General features: G+C 42.2%; 3 protein-coding genes across 4 annotated transcripts; 1 reads left to right on the top strand and 2 right to left on the bottom strand.

The window, feature by feature from the left end:
- The first annotated feature begins 3,909 nt into the window (after nucleotides 1-3,909).
- Nucleotides 3,910-6,715, top strand: LOC115662045 (protein IQ-DOMAIN 33). The gene is made up of 6 exons (XM_030584211.2): nucleotides 3,910-4,229; nucleotides 4,315-4,587; nucleotides 4,745-4,951; nucleotides 5,618-5,731; nucleotides 5,811-6,176; nucleotides 6,370-6,715. The coding sequence occupies exons 1-6, from the start codon at nucleotides 4,158-4,160 to the stop codon at nucleotides 6,475-6,477; spliced, it is 1,140 nt and encodes a 379-aa protein (XP_030440071.1). The 5' UTR covers nucleotides 3,910-4,157; the 3' UTR covers nucleotides 6,478-6,715.
- A 487-nt stretch (nucleotides 6,716-7,202) lies between these two features.
- On the bottom strand, nucleotides 7,203-8,313 carry LOC115662046 (eukaryotic translation initiation factor 1A-like). 2 transcript variants are annotated; one of them, XM_030584214.2, is made up of 2 exons: nucleotides 8,152-8,313; nucleotides 7,203-7,891 (listed from the first exon to the last, which is right to left on the bottom strand). In XM_030584214.2, exon 2 carries the CDS (start codon nucleotides 7,866-7,868, stop codon nucleotides 7,431-7,433), a length of 438 nt encoding a protein of 145 aa, XP_030440074.1. In that variant the 5' UTR covers nucleotides 7,869-7,891; nucleotides 8,152-8,313; the 3' UTR covers nucleotides 7,203-7,430. The 2 variants fall into 2 exon arrangements, with proteins under 2 accessions (XP_030440074.1, XP_056177528.1); XM_056321553.1 differs by lacking the exon at nucleotides 8,152-8,313 and adding an exon at nucleotides 8,057-8,077.
- An 829-nt stretch (nucleotides 8,314-9,142) lies between these two features.
- Nucleotides 9,143-13,664, bottom strand: LOC115666264 (uncharacterized). Its single transcript, XM_056321552.1, has 11 exons — nucleotides 13,462-13,664; nucleotides 12,874-13,007; nucleotides 12,262-12,343; nucleotides 10,894-10,964; nucleotides 10,660-10,761; nucleotides 10,480-10,569; nucleotides 10,215-10,289; nucleotides 10,059-10,091; nucleotides 9,882-9,962; nucleotides 9,675-9,734; nucleotides 9,143-9,596 (listed from the first exon to the last, which is right to left on the bottom strand). Exons 1-11 carry the CDS (start codon nucleotides 13,514-13,516, stop codon nucleotides 9,426-9,428), a joined length of 954 nt encoding a protein of 317 aa, XP_056177527.1. The 5' UTR covers nucleotides 13,517-13,664; the 3' UTR covers nucleotides 9,143-9,425.
- Nucleotides 13,665-15,628: the final 1,964 nt, after the last annotated feature.

Here is a 15,628-nt window from a genome sequence, read left to right as displayed (position 1 = left end):
GAGAAAAAGTTTGTACGGTCTCAAGCAAGCACCAAGGCAATGGTATATGAAGTTCGAATCATTCATGGAAGATCACGGCTATGGTAAGACCAACTCTGATTCTTGTGTTTTTATTAAAAGATTCTCGGATAATGATTTTCTTATCCTCCTACTCTATGTGGATGATATGTTGATTGTCGGACATGATGATAATAAAATCAAGAGTTTAAAAAATGAGTTGAGTATAGCTTTTGCAACGAAGGATTTAGGTCCGGCAAAGCAAATCCTTGGCATAAAAATTACTCATGACAAGTTGAACAAGAAACTTTGGCTATCTCAAGAGAAGTACATTGACAAGGTGTTGGAAAGATTCAACATGAGCACATGTAAACCGGTAAGTACTTCACTTGCTAGTCATTTCAAGTTGAATAATGACCAGTGTCCTACAAGTAAGAAAGAGAAGGAAGAGATGATGAAAATTCCTTATGCATCGGCCATGGGTAGTTTGATGTATGCAATGGTTTGTACAAGACCAGATATTGCTCATGCAGTTGGTGTTGTGAGTAGGTTTCTGTCAAATCCTGGTAAAGAGCATTGGGTTGCTGTTAAATGGATTTTGAGGTACCTTAGAGGCACTTCCAGATTCTGCTTGTGTTATGGAAATGGAATGCCTGAGTTGAGTGGCTATTCAGATGCGGACTATGCTGGTGATGTTAACTCTCGAAAGTCCACATCGGGTTACATGATGATTTTTGCAGAGGGAGCGGTTTCATGGCAGTCAAGATTGCAAAAGTGTGTTACTTTGTCTACGACTGAAGCGGAGTATATCACTATTACCGAAGGAGGTAAAGAACTTTTGTGGATGCAGAAATTCCTACAAGAGTTGGGCTTAAAGCAAGAGAAGACCGTTCTATATTGTGATAGCATGAGTCCTATCTATCTTAGTAAAAATCCGGTGTTGCACTCAAGATCGAAGCACATTGATGTGAAGTATCATTGGGTTCGAGAGAAATTAGAAGAGAAGTTTTTCTCACTTGAGAAAGTCCACACCGACGACAATGGATCTAACATGATGACCAAAGCCTTGCCCGTGATGAAACTTGACTCTTGTAGAAGCAAAGCGGGCATGATGGAACTTCCCACATGAGGTGGAGGGGGAGATTTGTTGACTGGGTCCACCTTATGCGGGGCCCAGTTAGTACTTAAACCAAAAATAAACAAAACAAAAGAAAGTCAAAAGGTGAAAAAGAAAGAACAAAAGAGGGGCTGCTTCGTGTGTGTGTGCCCAAGTGAGAAGGAGAGAGAAAAACAGAGAGTGACTTTACCGAGAGCTCACCAAGAAAGCAGGGGAAGCAAAGAAAGAAAATGAGCGCATCTTCGCGGCCCGATTTCGAAGGCTAAACATTGTCGGAATTGGCTCAAATTTTAGTATGTTGTTCGTGAGACCGAGGGCTACGAGTTGATTAGTTTCGTTCGTTGAGAATCTCCTCCGAACTCTCCATTCACGATTAGGGTTTTCTTCTCCGTTTTATGTAAATCCACCTTCGCGATGATGAAAATGATGTTGTAATGTTGATGTTGTGCCTCTAGTGTGTGACTAGAGAAGAACTTGGTGTATCCTACTATTCTTGGTGATTAGTGGAAGTTTTTTGGGCGGTCCGTGATTTTTCCCGCTTTGGGTTTCCACGTTAAATATTGGTGTCGATTGTTGCATTTGTTTCCTTATAATTGCGAGCTTATATTGCTGGAATATAGTGGGTTGTTGTTGGAATAAAGTCGATTTTGGTCGGTTTAGTTTCGAGAGAGATATTGATCCTGAATTGGCTTGGTTTTTGGTGAATTGTTGCCGCGGTTCTCCCCAACAGATATATATACACGCAAGTTGCCATACTAGTTCTCAGGCGGCTGTTTTTTTGCATTGATAATGACCCTTTGTCCACTAGTTTGACACGGTAAAACAACCCGTAACTCTATCTACTTCATTTTCATCTGAGAACGCGTGATCCTCTTTTGGCTTGGGCAAAGCGCGTGAGCGTATCTTTTCTTGTCAGCTGCTATGTCTGTAATTCCACGTCGATTTCTGCAGATATCAAAAGCTAAAAAAAGGGCATCGTGAAGATGATCGTTCGGGATGGCTTGCAACAAATTCTTTGGCGAAAGATGTTATTCTTGAGGAGATGGATGATCAAGATGATGAAACTTGATTACTCTGTAGGAATATACGATCCTATACTCTTGATAAGTCTCAAGTAAGTTTATCTCCACCATAGCTGGACAGCTTAAGTTGCTTGATATCTCATGACTGTTGCACTTCAGTAAATCCTTGGAACTGTGCTTTAGTGTCATGCTTACAAATCTTGCCCGCAAATGCATGACGATGCAAAGCAATTACATATTTTTTTCACAAAGCATCTTTTATGGTAAGTCTTCCATGCACGTGTCGACGCCGATCATAAGCCTGTCAAAGTTTGTGAAAGTCTTTCATTGGACCCGAAGGTCTGTTGAGGCGAAGGTGCGTAGCCTTACCCTTAATCCTTTTTACCTTCAAGTTAAAGTGAAACATCCTAACCATTATACCAAAGCTTAGGCACATTCAAGAATGAGTAGCGAAATTCCCCCAGGATAGAAACGGTGGAAATATTTGTTGATCCTTTTTTAGCATGACGAGGGGAGGTCAATTCTTGCCAGCTCGATGACTAATTTCTTGGTGATGCCACTTTCCTAGGACCCACCACGAGTATCTTGAGAATACCTCGAGGGGAATGAGTTATGACCCGGCCCCTGACCTTACGATTAGTCTAATGGTTGGAGTCATCTTGCGCGGAAATAATGTCGAGTAGGGTTGTTCCTTGATCACTTGAACTTGGGTGCGTTTGTTTGAGGGAAACCATTTTTTGGGAATTCGTTTTCTAGACTCTCAACCGTTTGGCTAGCCGAAAATAATAAATCAATCGAAAACACTTTCCGGTCGAGGAAAACATTCAAGTATAAAATACACTCTAAACTTTATGAAACGACTAAATACATATCGATAACTTATTTTATGAATAATTTGAGGAACAAAGAAACCGTTTGAAGTTCGTGTTTTTCAACTGAACACGAAATGCCAGCCTCCGCGTGATGGTTCGCCTGGCTTTTTTGACATGTTATTCACTTGCTGCAGCAGAACAAATTTTAGCCTGGCCAATGCGCCAAGGCATGCGAAACGGCACGGGGCAGAGACAACATTGGTGGTCCTTTTTTGTGAATTAACATGACGGAGGGATCAGCCAACAAAGATGAACATTCGTCTTCCTCTTTTGCCCCTTCCTTAGGTCTTCCCCATCACTGCCTTTCTGCCCTTTAACTCCTCTGTTTCCTGTGAGATTTCGATGCCCGGGAACTCTTCATCGACTGAGTCACTAAGGAATAGAAGCGAGTGTGAATTAGACGTACAATGCAAGTTCAATTCCTCATGACACAAGTTCAATAATTTCATACCTGAATTACCTATTCAAATTACAAGTCTGTTAAAATCAACGCGCTACAAATTCCATTGAAGAACTATTCAATCAAAACACAAGACCCACTTTGGGACCATTCATGCTTCCTTGCCTGATGATGATCAACCGAAGTACCCTGGAGGCAATTGACCCAAGAAAGGAAGGGATAGACTCAGCCAAGGAAAAGGCTGAAGAAGCAAGAATAGACAGACATAGCCCACCCACCAAGCAAAGCTCGATTCCAAGAGGCCAATGGGGTGAGAGCCATGTGCACAAAGTGACAGGCCACGAAAGAAAGAAAAAAAGGCTGAACTGAATTGTATGTCCGTCTCGGATCCATCCATCCTTACCAACTCAGCCTCACTTTTTCAGTTTCCCTCATCTATTTTCTGATGATAAAGGGTCCTTCAAGTCCAGCTCTAAAGTATTGTTTCACAGGCATGCCCCACAGAACCTGCATATGTACTTAGCTAACATGTGCTGATTAACTGATCATCCCGTTTTTATAAGGAAACTGATCACCCAACAATCACCTTCCATATGAGAAGATTTCCCTTACTTATACCGCTTCTCTCTATTATAGGATTTGCTATAAATCTGAGAGGACTTTCATCATTTCCCCAAGCTTCAGTGTGATTTCGGGGAAGACTCATTTGAGAATTCCTGCTCTCTGTGGCTGGTGGGTGGAGATCAAAGATGGGTCTCACTGGAGAGCGGGTGAAGAGTGTCTTCTCCAGAAGCCGACCCTCCTGTCTGCACGAGACCAATGTATGTTCTTCCCCTTGAAAATGCGTCTCGCTGTTAAGATCATGTCAGTAACTTGTGTTAGTCGCGATCTATTTGATTCTATCAGGCAAGAAGCGGTGTGGCCGAGAGGACGAGATGGAGCGTCGTGAGATCATACCTGTGCGGTGACGAGTTCAATTCAGTTCTGGCGGAGGAAGATTCTGCTTCTGTCAAGAGCTATGAAGCCACAATAAGCCCCCCGTTCGTAGAAACTGAATCAGACATCGATAGTAATGGAGAGAAGGAAAGTTTGTTGGAAAAGCAAAAGAATTCAATGTCCAGATTGTTCCATGAAGACGATGCAGCTATCATCATTCAATCAGCTTTCAGAAGATTCCTGGTGAGGCCACAATATCAAATTCTAGGATACAATCCACTAGCACAAAAAGTCTATCTTGGACCAGTGTTTTCTCGTCAGCAATGTCAATTAGGATAAGTTAGTTACAATCACCATTTGTGTTATAAGTGCTAAAACATCGGATGGATTACAAATTCAGGCTAGGCGTAAGAACATGGAAGATATATCAGTGAGTCTGAGCGAGCAATGTGCTGTATCGGCAGCAGAGAGCCCAAGCAAGGACTCCATCGGTACATCCTTGGAAGTTCAAACAGGAAAGTCTGTGCAAGTATTCGCAGTACAAGATGAGAAGTTGGCCTTCAGTCACCAGAAGCATAAACTCAGAACTCTAGTCTCAAAGCCAAAGGTAAAATTCATGGCCACAGTGGCTACTTCTTGTACGTACCTGCACCTTAACAGCCAGAAACTTCACCGTACATGTTTGTAATTAATTGGGCCATTTTACGTCAAGCACCGTGCCCCCACAGATTTTCACTATTAGATCGAAAAGCAAATCACACCCATTCGGACTTAAATCTGCCAAACGGCTGAGATCTGTCGAACGTCAATCCAACAGTCTATGAGGGCACCGGGCCCCGTAGGGATAATAGCCTGAGCCATTTTACCAAGATCATCATTGTTATTTCTCTTCCACTTCGGCTTGATTCTCGAATTCAATTAGTGACGAACGCATCCTGAGATGAACTCAGTTCCCAGAGAAGAAACCAAACTTTTTTCATTGACAATCCTATATCAGTACACATGAACACTAATATAAACACCTTTCGCCAGTTTTTATCAACATGAAATATATTTCCAAATCAAACGAGGTACACACACGTCTAAGTGTTGAAGAACCACAGAAGTTCCTTTCACACAGTAAGGTACCAGGACTCTAGAAGTGATTCGAAACTGATCCCGGCTCTCCCTAACATACTGTTGGACAGCAAAAACCATGCTTCAGAACCTCCAACAGTAATCCCAAAAGTTAAGGCTGTACTGTGTGTAACTTCTGTGCGCATCAATGTTGCAGGAAGAGTGGAACGATAGCACAGTAAGTAGCAACATATCGAAAATGAGGATTCAAAGCAGACTGGAAGCTACAACCAGGCGTGAGAGAGCTCTGGCATATGCATTCTCCCAACAGGTACATCCAACCAACCTAAAAAAACACGGTTTGACAACTAGAACTGGGCTCAATTATATAATAATCTACCTGTTTGTAGCTAAGGATTTGTTCTAAGAAGAGGCAAGCAAGAACTGAAGGAAGAGAACCCAACATGAGTTGGAGCTGGCTCGAAAGATGGATGGCAACTCGCGTTTTAGAGAGCCCATCAGTCGGAAGTCATGTGGACATGCAACTTCCGCCAAGGAACATAGTCAAGAGAAGATTGCTTGATGTAGCAGGAGAAGAAATTGAAAGTTGCGGATCTAACGAAGTATCTGTCCATCTCGATGCCTTGTCATTCAGAGCATCAGGGGATGGGAAGGACTTAAAACCAACTAGGAACAGGCCTAAAGCTACTAATAAGAGAAGCGTATCGAGGCGGAAAACAGTGCCAAGCCAACAATGTCCAAAGGCGTATGCAAAGGTATAACTTTTTTTCGAGTCTTAGCTCAGAAGAATTTATAAGGCACTTATATAGCAAATCGAGCACGCATGCTCCGGAACGTTCACAAATTTAGGAGCCAAGTAGCAGAACTAGTTTGGATGGTTCATTCGCAGTCAGAAGATTCGCGCAATATAAATATAATTTACTGCCAAGAAAAACCCTGTTTTTGCAGGTATCCAGGGAAGACTCACCAGATGATGTTCCAAGTGGAACAGACAGAAAGCGCAAGCAGCAAATGGAAAGCAAGAACGAAATCGAATGCGATGATTCAGAATCCTAGCAAACGCTTCCCAAATGCAGACAACACAGCGTCCTGGTGCTGGCAAATTAACCCAGCTAGACAAGTCAGTTCTCCGTTGGAATGCATCCAAGTATATACAGCAGTTTAAAACTGCCAGATGCCAACCCGAATTTTCTCTGTAAATGCATGAATCAAGTGCTTTCACATTATCATATGATTTGCTAGACATGGGCGTTTCATGACTGTTCTAATAAGTTCGATATCAGGCCTGAACCAACTTATGGAATCGAAAATACTCACGCAATTGGAATGCCTCTTTGACCAGTACCTGCTGTTAGGAACATCGATGAAAGAAAAGTAGAGGCACAAGACATTACAACACCATCATTCCCCTTCACTGTAGTGCAGGGGATAGCCAACTAATGCACGTCAAAATAGCACTATCGTGTTGCGAATGATGGGTGTCCTATCCTCAAGATTGTTTCACTTTCTATTTCCCATGAACCTGCAATTAGCTCACTTCACCTCTGTGACCCAAAAAAGAAGAAAAAACGGCACACATGACCAGCCGAATTGCCTTCAAACTCCCTAATCTTAACAAATATGAAATAAATACTCGCAGACGAATCTCCTAATACCTTTGCCAAGGGATCGATGTCCCTTCAAGTACAGAACTCCGTTCTCACAACTTAAGTGCCACCCAACACCAAAATGCATTAGCTTAAAGACCGGTGTTGGGATAACAAGAGAGGTGCAAGTATAAATCCTCAGGAACAATACTTAGCATAGAACCCTAAAGCAACAACACTTGCACGACAAGAAAATTTATGAAATATGGTGCATAATTCCAGTATTACACATGTGTTCACCCCACATCTGGGATCCACTTATAGCGCAAAATCTCCCTTTGGCCAATTCGCTACATTAAACACAGCTCAATAGTATGAAACATCCCACAACTAATGCAAACAGCTTCCAGCAATTGAAACAGATCATATCTTATCAATGTCCTCGTCCTCGAACTCGATGTAATCATCGCCGGGACCTTCTTCATCCTCCTCAAGACCCCCGGCGATACCCTCGTTGAGGCGGGTGCTCTCGGGGAGCTCTCCGTACGCCTTGAGGAGCCTGGCCTCGTCGGGCATGTACTTGAGGATCACGTCCGCCTTGTCGTCCTGGTAGTCGCGGAGGCCCACGAGTATGATGTCCCCCGCCGCGATCCACACCTTCTTGTGCATCTTCCCCCGGATGTGGCAGAGCCGCTTGGTGCCGTCGATGCACATGGCCTCGCACCGGCCGTTGCCGAGCATGCGGAGCACCTGGGCGTACTCCTGCCCGTCCTCCTTGAACACCAGCTCGCGCTTCTCGTCGTCGGCCTCGTTCTTACCCCTCTTCCGATTCTTACCTCCCTTACCCTTGTTCTTCGGCATGGCAGCAGATTCCCCTCAGAAAGCTGAGACACACGCGCACACAAAAAACCCAGAACTCAATCACACCTCATCGTATCACCATCGACACAAATCAATCAAAACAACCTTCGGGACGGCGGGTATCGGAGAAATACCAAAATCACGCCATCCGATATGCAAATCGGCTCAAAAAAATCAGAACTTTATACCCTAAACCGGTCGTGCTGAATCGATTGAAGCGCGTCCCGAGCTCGGAAAAGGGAAAGATGGAGGGAGAAATCGAAGATCGAAGAGAGAGGAGTACCTTCTGGAGAGAGGAGATTGCGAGCAGCGAGTGGATTGAGGATTTGGGGGAAAATCTACGCCAAGTCGTGAGCAACGCAGGGAAGCTTCCGAGCCCTAGGTTTTATAGTCAGAGTCCATGCGAGAAAGGATGTGAACGAGACGCTTCCTCTTGTCATGACGACGATGGTTCGTGGCGGAAGAAAGCGTAGGATGCCTAGTCGGTTTCGGAGTTGGCCGAATCTGGGCCCGGCCCAAAAATGTACCGGGCCGAACCTTGGAAGAAAGCCCAAATCAGTTGCTCCTCGCCTTTCCCGAACCAACCGTCAATTGGATGTGAATGTATACTGCAATCGTCGATTGGAGATGGTATCATATCATAATCATTTAACCTTACTACATATATCTGAAAATATAATTATTGGAAATAAGACATGTCCTCTCAGAATAAGAAATTGAAAGAAGGAAGGCACCCATATTGTAACTGGAATTTTGTTGTAACTTCACGAAGACGAAGTCAGCAAACCGCAACATTCTCTCGCAGCAACGGACGCTGGCTTCGACAGGTTGACGAGACATTTCGCAGCACATAAGCAATTAGCATGCCGGTAGCGTGACCGACGATACATTTGAGGCCCGATTATTTCCTCATCAAGATCAGCCAGGCCTCGACTTCAAATCTGATGGGTTCATGAGGCGATAAATGTTTTGAGAGCTTAGAGTTGTTGAAAAGAGGCTAACCATCTCTCCATCATACAGGGAACAGAGGCAGAAACATAATTGGTCAGTGTATCTTTTATCATTCAAACGTACAAGTTCTAACATTTCAATTTTAAAAACGTTAGCTCGACATAGACATCACAAACTGTCAGAAGACCAATCACGTCGTGTCCCTGTGTTCCTAAGTTCAAATAAACTACCCTTTGAAGCGACGAGTAGAAGTAGTACAGTGGAGAGGAAGGGAAACGATCATTAGGGTGACGATCTCCCACAAAAAAATCAGGAGAAGCAACTGAAACAAGGAACAGAAATATAGCTCCCTCCATGAACAACTTTACAACAACTTAGATGCATTATCTTCATTTACAGCCGGCCAAAAGCTTATTGACACAACAAATGAAATCAAGTAAATATTTGGGCAGAATGGAAGAAACTGCATACGAAAGCAATCGGATGCAATAACGCAACCTATAAATTTGATAATCTAATCCCACATTCTGGGATTCAATAAATAGAAGTAAGTCAGGTAACTAACGATATAATTTTGTGACCAAACAAAGAAAAGGATCATGGGTTTCAGATTATCCCCCGAGCCAATGAAATCCTAACTGGATAAGATCTGTGTATTCTGCGTGTAGTAATTGGGACCTTTTCCGTAACAAGACTGTTGGAATCATTCATCTTCGCACTGGTGACTGAATTTTCAATGTCGCTCAATCCATTTGTTTCGGAAATGAATTGAAGCCCCTGAAAGTTTTAACATAACCATTAGAGTCATTGGAGAGCCACAGTAAAGGAAGTGACAATATATCCTTGAGATCATACCTTTGCAGAAGTCTCTTCATATGGCAATCTCAAGTTGTTGGCTAGTGTGCCACTGACATCCTGCCAACGTAGAAGGCGAAAACTAGATGCATAAATCTCCTTGCAGACAAGATTCGTCACTCCTCACTTGTCAATAATACAAAATCCACATCCAAATATTATTCAAAGGATTATTCTTCTTTTTTTTTCAACTCAAAGGAGGCTGACCTTAATCTTTCTGCTGTTTTGGGCATCTTGAAAACCATCCGCTAGTTGACAGAGATGCCATAAACCCGAGTTGGTGACATCCTGCATAAATCAACAGACCAAGTAAAGTTGATCAATTCCAAGAACTATGAGCAATACTTCTTAAAACAGGCGCATGAATATGTTAAAAAATCTCACCTGTTTGCTCTCAATCAACTCAATTTTGTCTTCCTGTCAAAGAAGAAAATCAACATCAGGGCTATCGGAATGCTCACCAAGCAAGTTCCAACTTTCACTCCAGCAAGTCAAGAAAGCTTAATCATTACAATAACATAAGTCAAAATTTCTGCTTACCAACCCAGAAACCATCTGGTGGATTACTTCAACATTGAGCCCTATTTGAGATAGGTTCAACTTCACGTCAAATACCTGCATTAGTGCAGGTATAAATTAACAAGTACATGCGCGCATTATGCTCGACTAAGCAGAAGATTGTACTGACTATTGACTATCAAGTTGGTTCTTTTTTTTTTTTCGGGGGGGGAGTTTTATGAGTCATCTAAATGCATATTTAGGCAGATGCATATAGATACATTCCGTTAGAAAGAGAATTCATTACATCATCTGCAATAAGCTTGGATATCTCCTTTTGCTCGTCGAGCTTCCAATCCAAGCTCTCAAGCCTCTTTGATAGGTGCCTCCTCGTTGTCTGCATATTTGATGCTTATAGTATATTAAACATGCACGAAAAGAACCTGAAAGGAGTAATTATAGATTAACATCATCTCTCTTGACTTACTGCCAATGTTTGAGACACATTCTCTAATTGTTTTGACACAGTTTCAACAGCATTTGCCATATTGCGCTTTGTAACAAACATTGCATCAGTGAATGACCAGCCCTGTAAAGTCCATTTTTATATCAGTACATGTCCTTGTAACAGTAGTCGGCAATAATAAGGGTGCAAAGGAACACAAATCAGTAATATTTAGGCAGCAAAAACTGTAAGTTGAGTATGGGTCAAAAACATTGCCTTCCACCACATGTAACAATACCCCATTGCTCCAAGTGCAGCAGCTGGTACTAGGTAAGAAGCATAACTCCCTGCAATCACAAACAACAAAAGTATCCATAAACAAACAAGCAATCGATGATGCTAACATGAGATATTATGATAAAAAACTACGAACAAGTAAAAAAGCCAGAGCTGCCAGATGATTGAAACACAAAAGCACAAAATACGCAAACCTTTTTCACCCTATTGCATAATTTACACAGGTCAGGCACCATAAATCATTTAACTGGCAGCTCTACCATTTGCAATCAAAATGAAGGCGTTGGTTGGAGTATAAAGCAAAAACTTAGCAAGTACAAATCTAGCAAGCAGTTCCCTAAAAATGCAACTAAACCTCCGAATTGGACACGGAGATTTGGAAACTGTTCATTGAATCCTCTCGTCAGAGTACTGGAAAGTGGAAACTGTTTCGCTCTCCAGGATATCTCATGTCTTATTAGTTATTCCTCTCAAATGACGGTTTTGGAAGATCACAATGTTGAGTCTAGGAAAAACCCAGTAGAAAGTACAGTGCCCGCATCATTTAATGCACACAGAAAAAATCTCCTCGCAACAACTTTTCCATCATTCACATTATCTACAACTGGAAATTCTTCACCTCTTTCGACTATTCTCACACCTCACTAAAATGGCAGCCCAATTTGCATTTCTGTAGCTTCTTCAGATCCTATCAAACTATTAGGCCTCAATTACCACTCATAAGTCCTGACTTTGATAGTTGGCAACATAACAAGGAAAACCAAGAAGTTGGCAGATGCTATGAAACCACTCATGGACTGTATCCGGTGCTCGTATCACTCTTTCACAGTATCTTTTATTACTTGCTTTCTCTAAGAAGGAACATAACTAATTCCCTCTCCCATTCTTAGTGATCCCAAAGGGATCGTGTTCAAGAAAGAAACCCTAGATGAATAATCCCAGGATTAGACACCGAGGATTCTTGGGAGCAGCTAAAGCAAATTCTACATGAAATTCTCTTTAGGCAACAAATATTTATTATCATGATATACTTTCAGATTCTTTTCTTCTCATACCCTCAAATAAATTACTCGAGAAAAATTGGCTCCTTCAGACAACTTTTTTCTTTTGATCTAGAAGAATTTTCCTTTAACTGCACTACATGCTGGTAAAAATTCATTATGCTCCTCTTATAAACAAACAAGGTAGCAATTTCGTGAGGAAAGAGCACTTACTCATTTCGTAAAGATTATTTAGAAAAGACAACAAGAAACGGAAAATCTTTTATTAGACACAGTAAATAGAAAAGCTGTGACATCATCGAGCCATATAAGCTTTGCAATGTAGTATAGGAAAAAATGTCCATACCACTTGACGTTGAGTTCCCATTATAGATGGTTATCGGATTGGACAAGGATAACTCCTTGATATCTTGTGCCAATTGCCTAATCTGAAGGCACAAAGAAAAATGAGGCACTAAGAAAAGGAAATTTCTGTTGAGGATAAAGAAGAGATGGATGTGAATCCCAGGAGAGTGCATGGTCTGCTCATTAAAATATCAAGAAAGATTAATGATAATCGCAACTGTATGCAATGAGATTAAGTTGAGCATAACCAAGTAAACCTCTATATGCTTAGGTAAAGTGTCAATTTCAGCAACTAGATAATCTATTCATCACTCTTCATTAACTATCATTATCAGTTCAAGCGAAAGTGATGACCTTCAATAGATATAATAGACAATCCTCAATCCTCTCACGTCAGGACAAAGGATTCTATTACTAAGCCAAACATGTGCATCATCCTTCTATATTCACTCAACACTATAATTCCAGACAGTGCAGTATTCACCAACAAAAATGGTTACTCAATTGCATAAGGATCTCTTACTTATAAAAAAAAACTCTTTGTCAAATTTAGAGGCTAACGAATGCATCAAAAAATGAAGTTAATTAAGGATAGCAAATAGCTGCGCAATACCTGAGCTGCAAGAAGAGCGCTGTCGAACTTGTTGGACGAGACATTGGCCTCATCCACGCCCTTCAGAATTTCCTGAAGCTGTGAAACGAGCTCCGCAAGTCGTCCGCTATTGAAAACAATCGAACCAGTCAAACCTGTTGCACCATAAACGGAGACAGACGGCCAAAGGTTATCGGAACTGCGTAATCAGTCAGACGACTGACAAGTGACAAAAACTCAATCCTCGACCCAACAAAACCAAAACACTTTGTAGCAAAGAGAGCTCATTGTCTGAATTCAGAGCGAAATATTTCAACTATTGAACTTAACAAGACAATCTTCACGTCAACAAAGTACGCCTCATCGACTCATCAGCAGTAAGAACAATCAAAATCATAACCACAAATTAACGACTCTATTCACAAAGCAAGGCTCAAGAGCAATCAAAATCACCGCGTCGGAGCTGGAAAATCAACCGAGAGAGACACATTTGGAAACTTCAACACGAATCCCGAATCAAATCCAATCCGGCGACCAAATCACAGGTCCGATGGAACCGCCGGTGGTCGCGATCGAACGTGCGGAAGCGGAACGGACGAGGGCTATTACCTGCGCCGACGAGGATCAGGACCTTGGAGCTGGAAACCCCAGTCTGCAACGCCATCGCTTTCCTCCCGATTGTCGCCGCGAAGCTGCTCGGCGAGGAGCTAATATCGCCGCGTTAAGCTCCGCAATCGGCGGATTTCTTGCCGCCGCGAGCTCGAGAGTAGAACCAGAGCGGCGCCTCCGCCGCCGCCGCCGCCGCGAGGTTTCGGAGCCAAACCACTCAGCGCGTGAGCTCGTGGAGAAGGAGGAGGAGAGAGAGAGAGACAGAGAGATTACACCGTCCACGACGGTCGTGTTTTGACCGTCGCGGTACTCTATATTTTATGTCGATATAGCTATTAGAAAATAGGAAAAATATCACAAAAAATTCTAAACTATTCCACTTGTTATAAATTTATCTTAAACTTTTTTTTGTGACACGACACGAAAAATCCCAAATTATACTACTTGTGACACATTTACCCCACAATACTTTAGCCAATGGGCATTTTCCTCTTTTTCATTTTTCTATTTTTTTTCTTTTTTTTTTCTTTTCTTCTCTCTCTTCGGCGAGGGCTGCTCTCGCCGACGTCAGGCAAAATCGCTCTCGCCAGATTTAGGAAGAGATGTGTTTTAAAAAGAGAAGACGTGTTCTTTTAGAAATGGTTTTTATTTCTCGTCCAGAAACAGAAAATCTACTTTTTTTTTGTTCTGATTTTTGGTCCATAACCAGTTTTGGAGCAAAAAGTTATTCCAGAAATAGAAAAATAGAATTGCGTTATCAAACGGGTTTCTGTTCCAAACCTATTTCCGTGAACAGAAAACTAGTTCTGGACAAAAACAGAACGGTTATCATGCACACCCTAAACCTTTTTTAGACTAAATTGGTTTCTTCGACCCGGAGCAACCCTGAACTCTCGGTCCTTCGACACCAAATCACCCCTCGCACCGGAGCAACACTGAATTGGGTTCGTCGACCCGGAGCCACCCTTCGCTGATTCATGTTTTGTCCCTCTCCCGAAGCCTCAAGCCGGTAGCCGGACAGCAGATCGCTCCTCGCCCTTTTCAAGTTCATTATCGCAAGGTCCATCGTCAGTTGGATGAGAAGGAGCGCCAATTCCATCTCAGGAGTTTAGAGAGGCCTGGCTTCTTTGATTCCAGCTCGAGTCCATTGTTGACACCAAATCTCTCCTCGCCCCTTTCAAATCCATCATTGCGAGCTCCATTCTCAGCTGGAGGAGCGTCAATTCGATCTAGATTTTGGCGTCCTCTAATCTTCTTCGTTCTGACCGAGTTCTTCCGGTTTGTTCATTCACTCGATTGGAAATGGAGGGGCAATAGGGTAAGCATGGAAGGAGGCAATGGTGCGAACGTTTTGGACCGAAGCTAACCCTGCATGGCGTTTTCATGCATGTCTAAAAATCCGAGTAAGTGTACTGATTTGTAAAAATTGGGACGCCTTCTTTCTTTGATGATTGCAGATTGTTTGTGTGCATATGATGGCAGGATAGTGGATGAGAGTTCAAGCATTGGAAAGTATGAGGAATCCACATATAACTCATTATTCAATTTGGTGTTTTTTGGCCAATAAGCATGCGGCCCTCCTAGTAAAGGGATTAGGGGTGGGGAACACTAGTATCACGGGTGCGGGGTCCAACTCCCGCACTCTACGAGAGGCGGAGCAAAAGTCAGTGTGAGGAGAGTTAGAGACGGGATAGACAAAAAAAAATATTGGTATTTTGGATTTTAAGACCCTTTATTTCACCCAATTGCAAATTTTTGACCAAATTATCCTTGCTTTGTCATTGGAAAAGCTAATCGATGAAAATTTGGCTAGACAACAAATTCAAGCATTTGTTTGATACTAACTTAGCCACTTTATGCCATTATTTAAAATAAGATCCATTCAAAATTCTTCCTTTTAGAAACAGCTCCGCTCCATGCCTTCATTTAAAATTTTCCAAAATAATTTTAATTGGGAGCAAGACCATATAAAAGCGATGTTATCTTTTCAAGAAAAAACTTAAGGATGCATAGATCAAATGATTGAATTTCTTTGTTCGCGAAACAATTAATTAATTGAAAAGCCTCGTGCGCAGCACGAGTTCAAGGATTGGTATGATTTGGAAAATAAATAACATTTGAGGTAGAATCCACTCGATCGGCGAATGTTCATAATGTCCGTATAAGT

The sequence above is a fragment of the Syzygium oleosum genome, unplaced genomic scaffold (genome assembly GCF_021117445.2).
Source record: "Syzygium oleosum isolate NSW1041296 unplaced genomic scaffold, Sole_v2.1 Sole_v2.23, whole genome shotgun sequence".
NCBI lineage: Eukaryota > Viridiplantae > Streptophyta > Magnoliopsida > Myrtales > Myrtaceae > Syzygium > Syzygium oleosum.
The sequence above is the reverse complement of the archived record's forward strand: the minus strand, read 5'-3'. Positions and strand labels throughout refer to the sequence as shown.